This window comes from Solanum tuberosum, unplaced genomic scaffold (assembly GCF_000226075.1).
Source record: "Solanum tuberosum cultivar DM 1-3 516 R44 unplaced genomic scaffold, SolTub_3.0 scf00049, whole genome shotgun sequence".
Taxonomy (NCBI): Eukaryota; Viridiplantae; Streptophyta; class Magnoliopsida; order Solanales; family Solanaceae; genus Solanum; species Solanum tuberosum.
Window position 1 is genome coordinate 817126 of NW_006238974.1, and position 19441 is coordinate 836566.

The window sequence follows — 19441 nt, forward strand, 5'->3', positions numbered from 1 at the left end:
GGGGAATCAATAGCAAGGTATGGTAGTCTTCATCCTTGTTTAACTTTTCGTTCAAGGAGCCAATTCTGAAGGTAATTTCAAGTTATTAAAAACCTAGGGTTTTATTCAATCTCATGGGTTCCTTCATCAAACGTTTTCAAATGGTTATTAATGTCGTATTATGATTGTATTAGTGTTTAATTGATGATTTATGATGAAAATACTCTATGAACCCACGAATTCTCTCAATTCCTAAATTGTGCCTTTATGAAGTGGGTTTGATTATTGTGAAAGTTTATGAATGGAATATGTCTAAATTTCTTTGGGTTATAGAATTGTATCATTATCTATGCCTTAATTATGGTGAATTGTTGGTGTGTTGGTGATTTGAGATTCATGGCCTTGAAGGGAAAATTATGATCAAATTACATATTGAAGTAGAATTGTGCTTGATCTATTGATCCACTTGAAAGGTGGAGGTGTTTACTTACTATGTATATTGTGGTATTGAATTGATGGATATCTTCCTTGTACCTCTATATATGAAGGATCTATGTATGATCATGATGTAAAGTATATGTGTGTGATTTCAATGAAGGTATAATGATCATGTTTAGAATGCAATTGTGTTATCATTGAAAGTTTATTCTCAATTAACACTCATGAATGACTATGATGGAATGTTAAGGGTTTTCTTATATGAATTGTATATCTTGAATTTGTAGGCTTAGGCATCCTTTCTTGTATAATAAATGTATCTTGACTTAATGTCTTAATGTGTTGAATCGGTAGACCTAATGTTGGTAGTCTTTCATAAATGAATGTATGACAAAGTATTCTAAGCTAAACCTTGGATCGGTAGACCTAATGGTGGTAGCCCTTCATGAGGAATATAGGAACTAATGAAATGTTAAAACCTTGAAGAGGTAGACCTGATGTTGGTGGCCCTTTCATGTGTGAAATGATGTACCTTGTATCGGTAGACCTAATGTTAGTCGCCCTTCTTGGAAAGTGAATGAGCTATCCTTAATGTACCTTGAACCGGTAGACCTAATGTTGGTGGCCCTTTCATGTGTAATGTACCTTGCATCGGTAGGCCTAATGTTGGTGGCCCTCTTAAGTACAATAATGTATTGTGAATGAACTACTCTATGGGAATGTAGGCTAAGCATCTAGTGGATATGGAAAGATGGTGACTCTCCCAATGTTAGGTTAGAGTCCAATGAACATCTTTCTTATCCCATAAATATGTGGCCACATAGGTAAAACACACTTAGTTCTACCTTAGGCAAGTGGAACACCTTCCTTCGGTGTAAGGTTATATGACACCGGATTCCATGATTTAGCTCTCATGGTCTATGTCGGTTAATGCCTATTCCCATCATGTGAGATGTGCATTAAGGTTTCTTGATGAGTTTTATGAAGTGTGGGTGGTAGTATGGGATGACATCAATGCATTTCACGAGTAGGCTTTGAGAGGGTCATAGTGAGTTCTCTATGTCTTAATGTCTAATGTATGAATGTGTCCTAAATGCTGCAAATGAAAAATGTTGACTCTTAAATGTCTAATGTAATGATGCATGCTATACTTGGATTGTATTATGACTTACTTCCTTATCATGACTTATTGAATATGAATGTACTTTGCCTATGGTGACTTCAAAGCAGTACTTAGTGTGAGTAGTAGTATGGTATGCTACTAGCACATTGCACAAGTATGACTTAGGGTTGTGTTAGGTGATGGTCCTTATGTGATGATATGGCTTATGTAATGTTTATATCTCTTATGTATGAGTATTGTGTAAGGATGGAAAGGTTGAATGGTAAGTTCAGTTTTGGTGACCTTAAGGTGGTACTTTGGTGCGGATGGTGGTATGGGACGCTATACATACATTGCACAAATTATAGAATGAGGATTACTTGAGGTGAAGGTTTAATGTGAAGGTAATGGTTTATATAATGATTATGTTCTATAGTGGTTAAATGACTAGTATGTTGGTTATGGTTGAATATTATGCTTCTTATGCTTATGTTCATGAAGTTTTCTCAAAATGGCATATATCATGACTTTCAAACAAAATGTACGTTTTAAGAATGGTTTTGCATGGCTATCATACTTAGTACTTAATTGTGCTAACCCATATTTCTCTTATTTTACTACAAGTATAGGTTCCGGCAAGTGAGTTGCAATTCATCTAGTTCAAGGGCTTAGATTGAGAGTCTTCCAAGACTACGGGGTATGTCCTCATAGATCGAGGACAAGTGTTTAGATGTTTCTTTTCTTCCATGTAATAGATATTTCTAGTCTTTTCGATTGTAAAGGGTTGTGACCCTACTTTAGTTTTCAAGACCTTGTTTAGATTGCCATGTGAGATTATAGACTTCCGCTGTGTTTCAAGTGTTTTTTAAATGAAGTTTGATTGTTTGGATTTAAAGAAAAGCTTTTAAATTCCACACTATTTCTATGTATCGAATGTTATGAATGCTAAGAGGCTTGTACGAGACCCCTTCGGGGTTAAGTACGCCGTGTAACCTCCAGGGTATAGGCTCGGGTCGTTACAACGTACGTCTAAATGGTATGTGAAGCTTCACAAGAACCGTGAAGTCATCCATGGAGGAGACTAGTCAGATCTAGAGTTTAAGGTCTATTTCAAATGATCATATCATTTAGTACAAAATGAATTAGGTGTCCCATCACCAATCAAAATATCTCTAAGTCCTCTTTCCAACGTCACTGATTTTTCCTAATTCCAAGCTCGGAGTAAAATGGTATGCCCAAAATAGTGAAGCCCTATTGGGTAGAGCATCTTCACGACCACCCACTTGACAGGCCATGGTGTTCTAGACGGCCCGTGAAGTCCTTCCAGAGAGTCAATTCGGCAGTTTTAAGTCAGGGGTATTTCAATTTTTCCCAATTGTTTTAACCCAATACTACATCAGTTTACCTTCTAACCTAAGCCCTATATAATGAATTTAAATCCCCAAATTAAAGGAATTCAATTTATTCTCTTAAAATTACCAAAAGTTGATCAAGTTCATCTTCCCCAAATATTTCTCTCTCTAAGGAAGAAGAAGAAGTCAAGTTAGGGTTATAAGATCAAGTTTCCAAATTTACCAATTGCTTAAGGACATTGAACTCCAAGGTATGACCGTGTTCACCTGTGGAGCTCTTTCCTCCAAAGTGTTTCAAAATTCTCCAATTTTCAAGTTAGAAAACTCAAATTGAAGTTAGGGTTTTCTTCCATAGCATGGGTTCCTTTCAATGTTGATTCAATTGATTGTTTTATAAACTATTATTGATGAATTGAGATAATTCCATGTTTTTAAGTTGAATCCCCATGAACACATGCTTAATCAATGATTTCTAGACTATGATGATCCAAATTTGGTCTTAAACTATGAAAGATGAATTTATGAAGATATGCATGTTCTTTATGAAATTGATGAAAAATCGTTGAACTTGCTTTGAGAGTAAAGCATAAATGATGTTGTTTTTGTTGTTGTGAAGGATTTCTCACATACTACTCAATACATGAGTGTGAATGGGTTTTCTCACATAAGGATTCGTAGAATTGAAAGGTTTTCTCAACTAATCATTGAATCAAGTTTTAGGAGCTATTCTAATGAAATCTAGCTTTCATTGGTTACTTGATGTTCCTTCCATGAATGATAAGACAAATTAAGCTGAATGAATATTCTGTGGGATTTATGCTTAGCACCGAGAGGATATTGAGATGGAAACTCTCGCAATGCTAGAGGCCGGGTTTCTAGTAGCAATCTCCTTATCCCATACCTATGTGCTACCATAGGATGATTGTCTTGGATAGACGATAATTGTCTTAGATAGATATTAGCTAGTGGATCCATGTAAACTAGAAGTTAAGGTTCTTACCTTGGCAAGTAAGGACACTCCTTTTCGGTGTGGGGCACACACCGAATTCCATATTATTGCTCACATGGTCTCTATGTCGGTTAAGGCTACTTCCCATGACAATGATGAACTAAGGTTACTTCTAGAAGTATCTCACATGTGTTCAAAAACGATTTTACTTGAATTCACCATGATCATGATTATGTTTTAACCTCTTTTCTTATGATTTAACTTGGTTTTTACATATCACAAAAATGTCCTATTATCATGATTGTTATAACTCTATGCATTTCTTTCATAATTGGTACAATTTTGTACCAACGCATATTCTTGTCTACATTATTTCAAAATTTAGGGTCCGACACTCCGATTGCGCATTTCCTTGGCTAATAATCACTCTAGTAGTTTTGAGAAGTGGTGAGTCCTTATGATCCGAGGATCGAAGATTTTAATACTTATTGTTTTTACTTTTCAGATATTGTATGTGATTATGGGTTACTTCCCGATCATTCTTGATGTAATAGATTGTTTTTGAGACTACGTAGACTTCTGCTTCATTTTTTACAAAATCTTTATGATATAAACTATCTTTTCAAATTATTTAATTCTATTATCTTTGTTATGCATGCTGAGTGGCTTGTGTAGGGCCTCTCGAGGTCATATACGCCATATCACATCTAGGGTGTACTTTGGGTCGTGACATGCACCAGTAGTCAAAATTCATGCAACATGTTCCCTTTTAAAAATTAGAGGTGTTACACATCAAGTATCACAAAATCCACCATGATAGAAATATGTTTGACAATCACCAACACTTCATGAATGCTTTCCACAATTTCTTTAATTGAACGGCCACCCATTAGTAACTTCATTCGAAATGGAGAAAAGATTCCAATGTGACACCTAATAAATGTCGACAAGGGAATAATGTTAAAACTTACTTCTTCATCACACAAATCACCTATTTGCTTCCTTTTTTGAATTTGATACAGGATTTCAAATTGGTGAATTTCATTATTCAATTTCATTCCCTCTTTTGTAAAAATGGTATTGCAATAGTTGGTAACCTCTATCACCATGTTGTGATGAGGACACAAGGGTTCACAAAAACTCTTCATGAATTGAGCATTAATTGTTGTGGAAGCACATTAATATTGACTGAGCTTAGCATCATTGAGAACTTTTTATAATATGTGTTTCCCTTGAATATTCTTTGTTGCTCTAATGAATAGCGAATATACCTTGTGCAAGGATTGCTTAGACAAGACTCCTCCTTCTTCTTTTCTAAGATGACCTTTTCAGTTCTTCATTAATTTGCTTAGCAAGATAGGCTCATCCAACATACTATCTTCATATAGTTCATTTGTAGGCCGAGAATGCATTTTAGATGAGAGTTAATTCTACGGATTGCCTAAGCAGTACAAGAACTTGTTTCAACTCCTCTACTCCTTTATTGATAGAAATTATATTCTCCAAGTCTTGCTCAAGTAATCTTTTATTAATTAATCATACTCCTTTTCTTTATGAAACTTTATTTTGTTCCAACTTTGGTTCCACCTCTCATCTCCCTAGGATTTCTATCTTATTTTTGGGGAATAAAAGATTGAACTTTAGAAATTTTTGGGGTGTTACGTAAGAACTGAAGGTTGAGGACAAGAGGTTTCCAGCGCTCCACTTTATTTGATAGGCGTCTCGCCGATCCAGCACAAGTTCGATGGAGGGAAGCTGAAGGGCAAAAATACAATTATGAAAATTAGTGCTTCATATGGAATGTTCCAAGGATATATTAGGACCTTGTGCAATTATGTACCATTATCTTTTTCCTGATTAGGGTAGTGGACATATGATAAGTATTGTGATACCACAAAATTTTTTAGAGAGAAAAGATAATGAAGCATTTTCTAGCTTGTAAAGGAAAAAACCTCATATTTGTGCAAATCTAAGTTTTGAGTTCATATTTTGTCTATCAAATTAGCTTGGAATGGAGATTTCCAATATGGGTATTGTCTTTATTTCATCTTTAATGAGTAGATAAATCGTTATCTTGGGGTGTGTGCTTGATGTGGTTGTAAAACCCCGAACATGTAATCAGTAATCGGCTCCAATGTTGATTGTATTGCATGGATCCATTGTTGTCTTAAAATTTTAATCTAAAATTCAGTGGTTGAAACATTGGTTGATTTCTCTAACAGCATTTTGGCGTGGGAAATCTAAATAGATTCAGGGTAAGACTCAATAGTGAGGACTTGATTAAATTACATTATGGATTTTAGCCAGGGATAGGATAATCTGAGTTGTTTAAACATTTAGGGGTCGTTTGGTACAAAGATTAATAACGCAGGGATTAGTAATATAGGAATTAGTAACACAGAGATTAATAGTGCAGGGATTAGCAATGCAGTGTTTATTTTTATCAAGTGTTTGATTCATTGTTTCCCACCTCATCTTGTGTTTGAATTAAAACTCGATAAAAAGTTTCTTTCCAATTCTATCCTTGAATTATTATGTAATTGGGTCAAAGTAGATAATTGTCGGACAATATTTAATTTTGTTGTCATGTTTGTTATTTTTTCACTTGAATTATTTAAGAATAAATAAATGTCATTTTAATCAATTGATCACTCACAAAATATCAATTTAAAAAATATAAACCATCTACTTTTAAAACCAAAAAGACGGTAAACAATAGAAACAATGAATAAACCATCTATATTTATACATAAAAAATGCAAGTTGTATATATATGTAATTTTATAAATTGTTCAAAGTACAAATTATTAGAAAACCAAATATATATATATATATATATATATATATATATTCACATTTCAAATATTGTATTGGATTTGTTTAGCAACAAACAACGCTCTCTAGATAATTTGGAAGCTAATTTATTTAAATAAATTTACTAGTACAAATGTAAAATATAAAATCAAGAAAATAATTAAAATAATTTGAGGAATATTTTTGTCTTTACATATACTTATTCCATGGTATTAAATCCAATGTATTACTAATCCCTCCAAATGAAAGTTATTAGTAATACATCCTATAATACCATGTAGGATGTATAACTAATCCATGGATTAGTTATACGTAGATCCAAATTCCTACCAAACATAGTATTAAATAATACCACACATAATACATGGACTATTTCTTCTAATACTTCCTACCAAACGACCCCTTAATGATATAAGCTAGGGATAGTATATCCACTCAAACAATATTTGGTGTTTTTTTGAAAGGGTCTTGGAATTTGAAAAAATCCAAGGGACATATGCTTAATAGTTTGCGAGAATATCAAGGTGTAGCCTAGACCAAACACTATCCATGTATCCATCAATGTTATTCATTTAATCTTTACCTATTTGAGTTGAAACCTCAATCTCTATGCACACACCCTAGTCATTTCCAATCTTGTTAAATCTTATTTGTGTTGATTTCCTAATTTTGTTGCTTAACTTTGATGAATGTTTAGTTATTTGTTAAAAAAACCCCATTTATATATATATATATATATATATATTTATTTATTTATGTTTTGCTTATTGAGAACTCAATTTGCTAATTTGTTCGAATCGTGAAATCAATCAATAGAAGAAGAGTCTCACATTTTAATCCTTTTGGTTTGACCCCGACTTCATAAGTTGGGTAATTATTTCACATACGACTGCATATGCCTTGAAATGTGAGACATAGTTGAGTGTTATCAACTTGTAACACGAATTCTTGGGGAAAAGCAAACGGTCATTGAAAGACATAAGAAAGCATCATATGAATGTAAGCAACTTTGTTATATTTGGAAAACAAGGTACATGGCTTGGCAAGTTTAAGATACTTGCAATATGAAGTTCCTGTTCAAATTTTTTTTTCTGAATCATGACTCAAAGTTAGGGCAATCCATAAACTTGGTCTTAGAACAACATAAGCAAATAATACTTTAGAGACTCAGGAGCTAACTCTTCATTTATTTCTTTACAACACTTGGAGATGCAAGTATTTATCTATTTATGTAAATAAAATCAATATTACATGATGATGATTTCCCAAGATTTTTTGAATGAAATATAAGATTAATCAAGAATAACGACCACACTTAATAATTCAAATACAGAAGGAATAATAATTCAAGGTTGGAGAAGGAATCCTAAGTTGTTTAGGATTTGTTATTTTTTGTACTTATTTAATTATTGTCTAGTTAGGATTTGGTTAATCCTAGTTTATATAGAAAAAAAAATTTAGTCATAGTTTGATTTGGTTTCTTACTATTATAAATAGGGATGTTTCTAACTATTCTCAATATATAGAAAATATAGAAATATACAGAATAGAGAGAACTTGAATCGTGATTCAAGAACCTTTGAGTTTATACATAAAATATTTTCCTTCAAATTGATATAGGAGTTTCTACATCCTGATAAAAGGTTGAAGAGTTTCCGCTACAGGAAGGAGTTTATGACCCATATATGCCGCCCGTCTGACCAATGATTATGTCGACAACTGTCGGACGAATGATATATGCATGAAAAAAACATCCCAGGAGGAAAGGCTTACAAAAATACTATAGATTTAAAGAAGTACAAGCAAACATGACAATAGAGGAAGAAACTGTACTCTAATTTAAAGTTGGAGAAAATAAAGAAAGAACAGAAAAGGAGTTGGTGGGAAGTGGATTAACGAGAGTTGGAGAGAAAGTGCTCCAATAGGGAAATAAAAATAAATAAAAAATTAAAAGAAAAGGTGTTGGTACGAAGGGGATCAATGAAAGTTGCAGAGAGAGTGCTCCGACCACAAAAAAAATGGAGTTGGTTGGAAGGGCATCAATGAGAGTTGGGGAATATGTGTTCCAACGCCAAAAAAAAGGGAGTTGGTGAGAAGGGAATCAACCTTGGAAGTTGGAGAGAAGTGTTTCAACACAACAAAGATATAAAATATGGTGAGTTTGAGAGAAAATGCTCCAACACTTGGAAGTTGGAGGGAAGTTCTCCAACATAACAAAAACAAATTATGTGAGTTGGTGAGACAATGCTCCAACACTTGGAAGTTGGAGAGAACGTGCACCAACACAACCAAGAGAAAAATAGGAATTGAAGAGAAGTTCTCCAATACAACGACAATGACAAAAATGAAATTGAAGATTGAAGAACAGTGCAATCCTATACAACAACAATGTCAAGAAGAAAATATGCAAGAGTATACAACTTCGAATTACGGGAGAATGTTGGAACAATATTACAAAGTTGAAATAGGAATCCTAAGTTGTTTATGATTTGTTATTTTTGGTACTTATTGAAATAATGTCTAATTAGGATTTCTTTGTCCTAGTTTATATAAGAACGGGTTTCGAATTAAAGTTTAATTTCATTTCTTACTATTATAAATAAGGATGTTGCTAGTTATTTTTGCAATATACAGAAAATACAGATATATTGAAAAGATGTCACGACCCGAGGCTACCCCCTTTACGTAACACGAGACCTAGGATCACGAGTGACCCTAAGTAAACCCTGAGTCTGGCATATCATAAGCATACTGAAAAAATGACTATATAAACATGAACTATGCAGAAGCTAAAATAGTAGATAACTGGAAAATGGGGAAAAACCAACTAGTCTGAATGTATAAACCATACTAAGAGTTTAATAACAACTGAAAGATAAACTCAACAATCCAAGTTGATTCTACTACTATGTCGGAAAAAGCCTCTAACTGAATTGAGTTGCTGGGACATGCCTCCCAGATAATTCTAACAAACACTAAAACTTAAAAGTAAAGACTGAAATGAAAGCATGTCCATTGTCCTCGAAGTATGAGGACTCACCACTGACCCTGCTGAAATACGGACTAAGAATCGATCTAAGCACTATCTGGATGGTGAGTACCTGAACCTACATCATGAAAAGATGTAGCGCAGTGTATGTGTCAATACTTTGAATGTACTGAGCATGCAAGATATAGATACTAAGTTGGAAAAATATATATACACTCAACAAAGCATGATTGAGCAATACTTTAAACTGAGCAAGAATGTACATACTGAAAAGATAACTGAAAAGCTAAACTGAATGGAATCACCAAGTACTAATCATGAACATGACATGCTAAACTAAATATTGAAGTATATTTTGAAAACATGGAGAAATGCACTAAGAGTCTGATTGTGGGAGCTACTTTTAACCGACATAAAACCACATGATCTAAACGTGGAGTCTAATGTATACTCCCCATCAAGAGGACACAATATACCTTGCCAGGGGTATAAAGGCATGACTGGCGTGATCACTAAAATTGATGCCCACATAGGGGACTTATACTCATATGGGGGCACGTAGTTCTAGGACTGTGAGGGTACGATGAACCCTAGTCAAACTCGGTGCTGAGTCTACTTCCAACTGAATATGTATACAATTTTAATGTAACTGAAATGCAGAATAGCTCAAAATACTGACATGCTAACTGAGAATGCAACATTTATATACTGATAATGTGACATTAGAAAACTAAAGCATGATTATCTGTTTAACTGACCTAGCAAGTGCAATTCATTAACTAAGAGAATCTACACAAACTAGGGTTCTCAGTACTATGCAGGGAATTATACTAACATTATCAACAAACAAGTTATTTAGATCAAGGGAACCATATTCACAATAAATCTTGAAAATCTAGAAACCTTAGGTTTCAACAGTCTAAGAGAATTTGAAGAACTAACAGAATTCTAGGGACCTAGTAGATGAAGGAATCTACTAGTGAAATCCCACATACACAGTGATGAAATCTACAGATAAATCCTTCAATTTTGGGGATGGAACCTAATGAGAACCTTCTGCTCGTTCTTGAGAGGCTGGTCGACTTTCCTCTTCTTTTTTGCTCTAATTTCGATGATTGTTTTGGTGAATAAAGGTTTTAGGTAGGTTCTGGCTAAATTATTAGGCTTAAACTGAGTAAAATGACGTATTTTATGTATTAAACGACGTAGTTTAAATGTACAAAGCATTCGAGAAAGACAAAAATGACCCTGACTTAATAGTTAACAAGGCCATCGACGGCCCCTGACCGATTGTTCGTCGTGGCATGGCGTCATTTGGCGTCTGAGGCTAGGTTAGGTGGTCACGATCCTGGACCCTGGACCATAGAATGTGGTCCCACCTATGTTCTGTAGGTCCAGCCGTGTGTCATGTTTTGTCCTGGGGTTCTGGATGGCCAACCACGAACCGTACCTACAGTTTGTGGTCGAAACCACGAGCCATGGTTTGGCCTCTATATGTGGCACCTGCATGTTTTGAAAATCTGTAATGGCTCTTTCTCGAATCTGGGGTGTTACATTATCTCCCCCTTGGGAACATTTGTCCTCAAATGAAGTCTAAACTAGTTGAGTGTGGAGGTAATCAGCTGTAATTCCTACCACAAAGTACTAGAAACTTATATCTAACTAAACTGAGTTCTAAGAACATGCAAATACGCTGAAATGTAAGAATGACTGAAGGACCATGATACTAAGACTGAATTTATGCAACATTAAACTCAGAGACTGGAGAGGAACTATTACCTCAAGCTGAAATAGAATCAGAAGGAAAGAGATGAGGATACTTGGCCTTCATGGCTCCTGCTTCCCAAGTAGCTCCCTCTGCGGACTAAAACTTTCACTAAAGCGACTTCTTTATTTCTCAACCTACCAACCTGATGGTCAAGGATATCTACTAGCACCTCTTCATAAGTGAGACTATCCTTCACAACCACTTTGTAATGGTACTATCGATGTTGGATCACCCACACAATTTTTCAACAAGGAAATGTGAAAGATTGGATGAACCGCTGCTAATTTTGTTGGCAACTCTAACTCATAAGACACATTACCAACTCTTTTCAAGATTCTGTACGGACCTATATATCTGGGATTAAGCTTTCCTTTCTTGCAGAATCTCATCACCCCCTTCATAGGTGACTTTCAAGAAAACCCAATCATTGATTTCAAACTCTAAGTCCCTTCTCCTCACATCTACATAGGATTTCTAACTACTCTAGGTTGTCTTTAGTCTATCTCTAATGAGCTAAACTTCTTTCATAGCCTCATGAACCGAATATGGCCCTATCAAGGTTTCTTCACCTACTTCAAACCAACCAATCAGGGACCTGCATCTACGCCCATATAATGCCTCATACGGGACCACCTAAATACTTGAATGGAAACTATTGTTGTACGCAAACTCTATGAGAGAAGGTGATCATACCACCTTCCCTTGAAATTGATCACACAACTCTCAACATGTCCTCTAATGTCTAAATGGTACGCTCTATCTGACCATCCGTCTGTGGATGAAATGTTATGCTGAGATTTAATTTAGTACCAAAACCTTTCTAAAATGATTTCCAGAAATGAGAGGTAAACTGGGGACCTCTATCTGAGATGATAGACTAGGAAACCCCATGCAACCTAACTATCTCATTAATGTAGAGTTTGGCGTAGTCCTCTATTGAATCTGTAATCTTGACAGCTAAGAAGTGAGCGGACTTAGTAACTCTGTCCACTATCACTCAAATGGAGTCATGATGTCTGTGAGTACGAGGTAAACCCATAATGAAGTCCATCTTTATCACTTCCTACTTCCATGTAGGAATGTTAATCTCTTTAGTCATACCTCATGGTTTCTGATGTTCTACCTTAAGTTATTGACAATTAGGACACTTAGCTACAAAATATGCTATGTCCCTCTTCATGCCGTTCCACCAAAAGACTTCTCGTAGATCATAGTACATCTTAGTGGAACCTTGATGAACGGAATACCTATAGTTATGAGCCTCTGTATGTATCTGCTGCCTAAACTCACCCACATTAGGAACACACAACCCACCCTGGTAACGAAGCACACCATCTCCCTCTTGGGAGAAAACCTGAACTTTCTGCTGATGAATTGTACCCTTCAACTGAAATAATATAGGATCACTATCCTATTTTTCCTTAACCTCCACTACCAATGAAGACTCTGATCCATTATGAACTGTCACCCCACTATTTGAGGTGTCCGTAAGACAAACTCCTATGCGAGCAAGCCGATGAACATCTTTTGCTAACTCTTTCTTTTCTTCCTCAAAATGTGCTACACTACTCATAGACAGCTTGATGAGTGCATCAGTCACTACATTGGCCTTACCAGGATGGTAAAGCACATTCATGTCATAGTCCTTGAGGAATTCAAGTTGTCTCCTCTGATAAAGATTCAACTCTTTCTGGGTGAACACATACTGGAGGCTTTTATGATATGTGAATACATCAACATGAACGCCATACACGTGGTGTCTCCAAATCTTTAGGGAAAATACTACAACTGCAAGCTCGAGGTCATGAGTCTGGTATCTCTTCTCCTGAACCTTAAGTTGTCTAGAAGCATAAGCTATGACCTTACCTCGTTACATCAACACAAAGCCTAGGCCGACCCTGGATGCATCACAATAAATCACATAACCGTCTGAACCATTAGGTAGAGTCAAGACCGGAGCTGTAGTCAACCTAGTCTTCAGTTTTGAGAAGATTTTTCTCACACTCATCTGACCACTAAAATTTGACCTTTTTTTAGTCAACTTGGTCAATGGGGAAGCTATGAATGAAAATCCTTTAACAAATCTGCTATAATACCCGGCCAAACCCAAGAAACTTCTAATATTTATTGGGGTGGATCTGGGCCGCTTTACTGCCTCAATTTTCTGAGAATCCACTCGGATCCATTCTCTAGATACAACATAACCAAGGAAAGAGATAGACTTTAACCAAAATTCATATTTGCTAAACTTAGCGAATAGCTGGCGATCTTTGAGAGTTTGCAGAACAACTCTCAGATGAGTCGCATGCTCTTTCTCATTCCGAAAATAAATGAGGATATCATCAATAAAGGCATTGACAAACAAATCCAAATACTGTTTGAACACTATGTTCATTAAATCCATGAAAGCTGCAGGAGAATTTCTTAGTCCAAAAGACATCACTACAAATTCAAAGTGACCATACCGAGTTATGAATGTTGTCTTTGGAATGTCACTATCTTTAACTCTGAGCTAATGATAGCCGGATCTGAGTTCTATCTTGGAAAGTAACTAGCACCCTCAAGTTGGTCGAACAAGTCATCAATCCTGGAGATGGGATACTTATACTTGATAGTGACTTTGTTCAACTGCAGATAGTCAATGCACATTCTGAGAGACCCATCTTTATTTTTCATGAACAACACTAGATCACCCTATGGAGAGATACTGGGTCCGATGAAGCCCTTATCTAGAAGGTCTATCAACTTATATTTCAATTCCTTAAGCTCGGTTGGGGACATTCTGTAAGGAGGAATTGAAATAGGCTCGACATCGGGGAGGAGATCTATTCTGAAGTCGATTTCCGTTTCGGGAAGCACTTCGGGAAGGTCTTTTGGAAACACTTCTTGAAACTCATTTACTACTAGGACTGACTAAAGAGTTGGGGCTTCGGACTTTGAATCCTTAACTCGAACAAGATGATAAATATACCCTTTGGAAATCATCTTTCTGGCCTTAAGGTAAGAGATGAATTGACCCATAAGCAATGAGCTACTACCCTTCCATTCTATTACTGGCTCATTTGGAAACTGAAACTGAACGATTCTAGTTCTCTAGTCGACAGAGGCATAACAGGAATGTAACTAATCCATGCCAAGAATGATACCAAAATCTACCATTTCTAACTCTACAAGATCTGCTGAGGTGACTCTCTGAGAGACTCTGATAGGGCAATTTTTATATATCCGTCTAGCTATAACTGTGTCACCAACTGGAGTAGAGAGTAATAAGGGTTTTAAGAGAGTTTATGGACTGACGACGAAGTTTACTACTATATAAGGAGTTACAAAAAATGATGTAACCCCTGGATCTAACAATGCCTAAACATCTAAATGAAAGATTCGTAACGTACCAGTGACCAAATCAGGAGAATCTGCCTGGTCCTGGTGAGCAAACAACCTGTTCTGGCACTGACCCCCACCTGTACCAGAAGAAGCAACATATTGAGTTGGCTGACCTTTTAGTGCTGTTGGAGCAATAGACTGAGACCTATTGTTCTTACCCCCTTTCCTCTGCCTGGAAGAAGGGCAATGCTTCAACTTATGGTCAGACTGACCACACCCAAAGCACCCTTCCTTTCCTGCAAGACACTTGCCCGGATGGTTCTTACCACACTTTGGACAAGTTGTATAAGTCATGTTACTTAAAGCACTCCCTTAAGACTTAGAGCTTGATGCCCTACCTTTCTGATTCTTTCAAAACCTAGGGGATGGAGCACTAGCTTATGAAATGTTGGGGCGGTAGACCTCTGCTGAAATTGTGAGTGGTTCCCACCATCCGACTTCTGTTGTGAGCATTCATAGTTCCCTACTCTGGCCCTTTAATTATCCTTAGAAAATTCCCTAAGCTTATCTCCCTCAACCTTCTGAGCATGAGTCATTAGTCTAGAGATATCGATATCCCCTATAAGCATAGCATTCCTGCACTCAGTCTTCACCAGATCGGATACCCCCAAAAAAACTTACTCATTTGTGGCCTTGGATCCACAACCATGTGTGGAGCATACTTGGAGAGCTGGGTGAACTTTAGTTCGTACTCTTGGACCGACATAAAACCCTGCTTTAAGTTCATAAAGTCTTGTGCCTTAGATTCTCTCAATTCTGTTAGGAAGAACCTGTCCGGAAAAGCTCCAATAAAATAATCCCAAGTCATAGGAGTTGCATTTACACCCCTATTTTCTTTCCACTGAGTGAACCAGATATGAGCCATATCCTTAAGTTGGTAGGATGCAAACTCAACATTCTCAGTTCAAGTCGATTTCATTACCCCAAGTATTTTCTTAACCTCATCAATGAAGTTCTCTAGGTCCTCACAAACCTTCAGTCACGCCCCGAGTCTACACCCTGGGTGGGACTGGCACTCGAAGACCATTGCTGGCCCCAAGCGAACCCTTGGCCTGGCTTTTTGAACTCAGCGGAAGACTTAATCAACAAAATAAGTTTAAGGAAATAACATCTTAGCCAAATTGGCAACTTAGGTCTCATAGCAAAATATCTGCAAAACAAAGATGAGAGACTCATAACTAACTGTCTGACTGTCTATGAAGCCTCTATAATACTGAGATGGATGTTGGGACAGACCCCACAACATCCTAATAATGAATAACTAAAAGCAAATAAAAGAGTCCTCCGGAATGCAAGGAGGCTCACCACTGACTTTGGAGTGCTCGACTAGATCAATGGCGCGCTGGATGCTGATCCTGGTTACCTGGGTTTGTATCATAAGATGATGCAGACCAATTGGCATCAGTACATTGAATGTACGAGTATGCGAGTTGGAATGCTAAACAACAACCTAAGCCTGAAAAGAGTAAGAAGGAACACTTACCTTGGCTCTGTACAACTCATGAATAACTGAACTAAATATAAAGCAATAAGACGCATGCAATATATATATGAAGCTTGTAAAACAGTGTAAACAACTTAGTTCGTTAAAGATAAGGCAATAACAAACTCAACTTTACTTACATATAAAGGTAATATAACTTTTGTGGGAGATTCTCTAACCGACAACCACCACTATGAGCCTAAGTGGTGATACAACGACTTGCCCACGCTGCCAGAACTGGCCTAGACTTTGTCGTCATATAGAACGCTTAACTTAGTGGATCCACTAGTCTATGCTAAAAGCATCTTAAGGAGTCATCTAAAAAGTAGGATCCTTTACTACCCATGATGACTACATGGTTTATGGAGACTTGAGTTAATATGAACTCGCATCCCCATATCGGTGCTCAATACTACTCCCAAAAATATACTTAGCTCATATGTTTTAAAAACAAACTTCTTTCTTTGGTTTGAGATAATTACTCAAAACTTAGTATAAAAGCTCTCTTGGAATCGGTGTTCTCTTTTCTTGCTCAAATGTGAAAACATTTATAAACTCTTTGGGAATACTTTGTTCCCTTACAGCTTTTTGAGAAATGCAGTCAACTCTTTACTCTTTGCTTAACTTGAAAACTTGAGCCTTAAAACGAAGTTAAAACCTTTATTAAAGACTCTTGAAAACTTTAAGAAGCTTTTCTTTGACTTGCTTCTTAACTTCTAGACTTGACTCTTAACATCTTTGACTTTGATCTTAAATTTCTTTGAATTGGATTATGGATTGAAGGTTTATGATCTTATGTTTAGGGATGATTTCTAGATGTTTAGAAGTCATTTAGAGTAGTTAGAATCAATGGAAAGTGTTAGGACACTTTAGAATATCTTAAATGGGATAAACGGCGAAAACTGGTGAAAATCGCCGATCCGGGCGCGTCCCTAGCGCGACGCGCCAGGCCCCATTTTACTGGGGCTCATTTCTGGCGTACTGCTGGCGCGCTGCCCCAGCCTTCTTGGCCTATGGGGGCGCGTCGTGCCAGCCTCTTTTCAGGAAAAACTCAGACGAACTTCTTATTGCGTTTTCTGACCCTAAATCATTTTTATCCGATTCTTTTTCCCAAATTCACTTTAGATTCATGTACCCAAATCATATACAGAAAATCTAACTCAAACAACTCAGGGAAACAAAAGTTAATCATCAAGAAACTCCTAAATCCCAACTCATATTCAAGAATGAAATCAATTCAAGAACATCAATTTCTCAATCATCTTAGGACGAAAACACGCTGAATTACAAATGCTTAGCGCGTGGGTGAACTAACCCAACGCTATGTGATCTCACATACCTTGTAGGGATAACCCCCGATGAAATCTACAACGCAAACTCGACGATCTTGACGATTTCCTTGCTTCTCCTTCTTTTTTCTCCCCTTCTCTAAAACCCTAACTCTTTTCCAAAAGTGTAAAACTGACCAAGTTCAGTTTACACCCTTAATTAATTCACTAAAACGAATTAAAATAAAAGGGTAATGAAAGGACCAAACTACCCTTCAAAAATCCGGATTTGGACTTTCCTTAAACCAACAGCCCAACTTCCAAAGGGCCTAACTCATTCATCCAAACTCGGAATCGCGCAAACTTGGTGGCGTTGGAAAGACTCTCCAAGGGATTTCCAACCATATCAAGAGCTGCTCCTAACTAATTCTAAGCTAGGAGTTATGGCCGTTTGAAAATGGCCAAAACTCATCTTCTTAACTTTAGACAAAATTTCCAGATTTCCTTATTCTTTCCAAAATTCAATATTTTCATATTTTAAACTCTTTATAGTCGTTTCTAGGTGCGAGATGTTACAATATCTCCCTCTTGGGAACATTCGTCCTCGAATGAGCTTTATTTTACTAAGCTAAGGGTGGTAACATCTAGTTCAAGCACCCAACAAGTAAATGATACAATCAACATGCTCATTCATAATTCAAATAGTACTAATAAGAGAATTAGTACCTTGATCTGCATTCCCTCCGGATTCAAAGAGATGTGGATATCTCTTCTACATATCCTCTTCAGCTTCCCATGTAGCTTCTTCAACAAATTGGTTCCTCCAAAGGACTTTGACTGATGCAACTTCTTTTGTCCTTAACTTGCGAACTTGGCGATCTAAAATCTGAACCGGAATCTCCTCATAAGATAAGTTATCCTTAATCGCAACATTTTCAGTTTGCATTATCAATGAAAGATCTCCCATGCAATTCTTCAACATGGTGATGTGGAATACCGGATGCACCGCTGCTAACTCTTGTGGTAGCTCCAAATCATATGCTACATTGCCTATCCTTTTGACTCTGCTATAAGGTCCAATATACCGGGGACTAAGTTTCCCCTTCTTACCAAACCTCATAACACCCTTCATGGGTGAAACCTTCAGATACACCCAATCATCTACTTCAAACTCTTATGGCCTTCTCCTAATATCTGTGTAGGATTTTTGACGACTCTGTGCCGTTTTCAGCCTCTCTTGAATCACATTCACCTTTTCCATAGATTGGTGAACCAAATCTGGTCCTATCAACCCTGCTTCATCGACTTTTTACCATCCAATATGAGATCTGCATCTTCTCCCATAAAGAGCTTCATATGGAGCCATTTGGATGCTAGAGTGATAACTGTTGTGGTAAGCAAACTCAATTAAAGGTAGGTGATCATCCCAATTACTTTTGAAATCAATCACACATGCCCTCAACATATATTCTAACGTCTAAATAGTACGCTCTGCTTGCCCATCTTTCTGAGGATGAAAGGCAGTACTAAAGTTCACCCTTGAACCCAAACCTTTCTGAAAAGATTTCCAGAATTGTGCAGTAAATTGTGCACCTCTATCTGAAATAATGGAAACTGGAACCCCATGAAGTCTTACCACTTCTTGAATATAAAGCTTAGCATAATCTTATGCGGAGTTGGTAGTCTTTACCGGTAAAAAGTGGCTAATTTCGTCATCCTGTCGACAATCACCCAAATAAAATCATGTTGTCTGTGAGACCTTGGCAAGTCTGTGATGAAATCCATATTGATCATCTCCCACTTCCATTCCGAAAGTTCTATATTCTGAGCCAACCCACTGGGACTTTGGTGCTCTACTTTAACTTGTTTGCAATTTGGATACTTAGCAACAAATTCTGCAATGCCCTTCTTCATA

General features: G+C 36.7%; 1 protein-coding gene across 1 annotated transcript in view; it reads right to left on the reverse strand.

The window, feature by feature from the left end:
• Positions 1–19441, reverse strand: part of LOC102596174 (protein SENSITIVITY TO RED LIGHT REDUCED 1-like) — a 36232-nt gene that overhangs the window by 9807 nt on the left and 6984 nt on the right. The window contains 2 exon segments of the mRNA XM_015307061.1: positions 14784–14947; positions 16259–16265. Of these exon segments, the coding sequence (XP_015162547.1) occupies positions 14784–14947; positions 16259–16265 (171 nt within the window).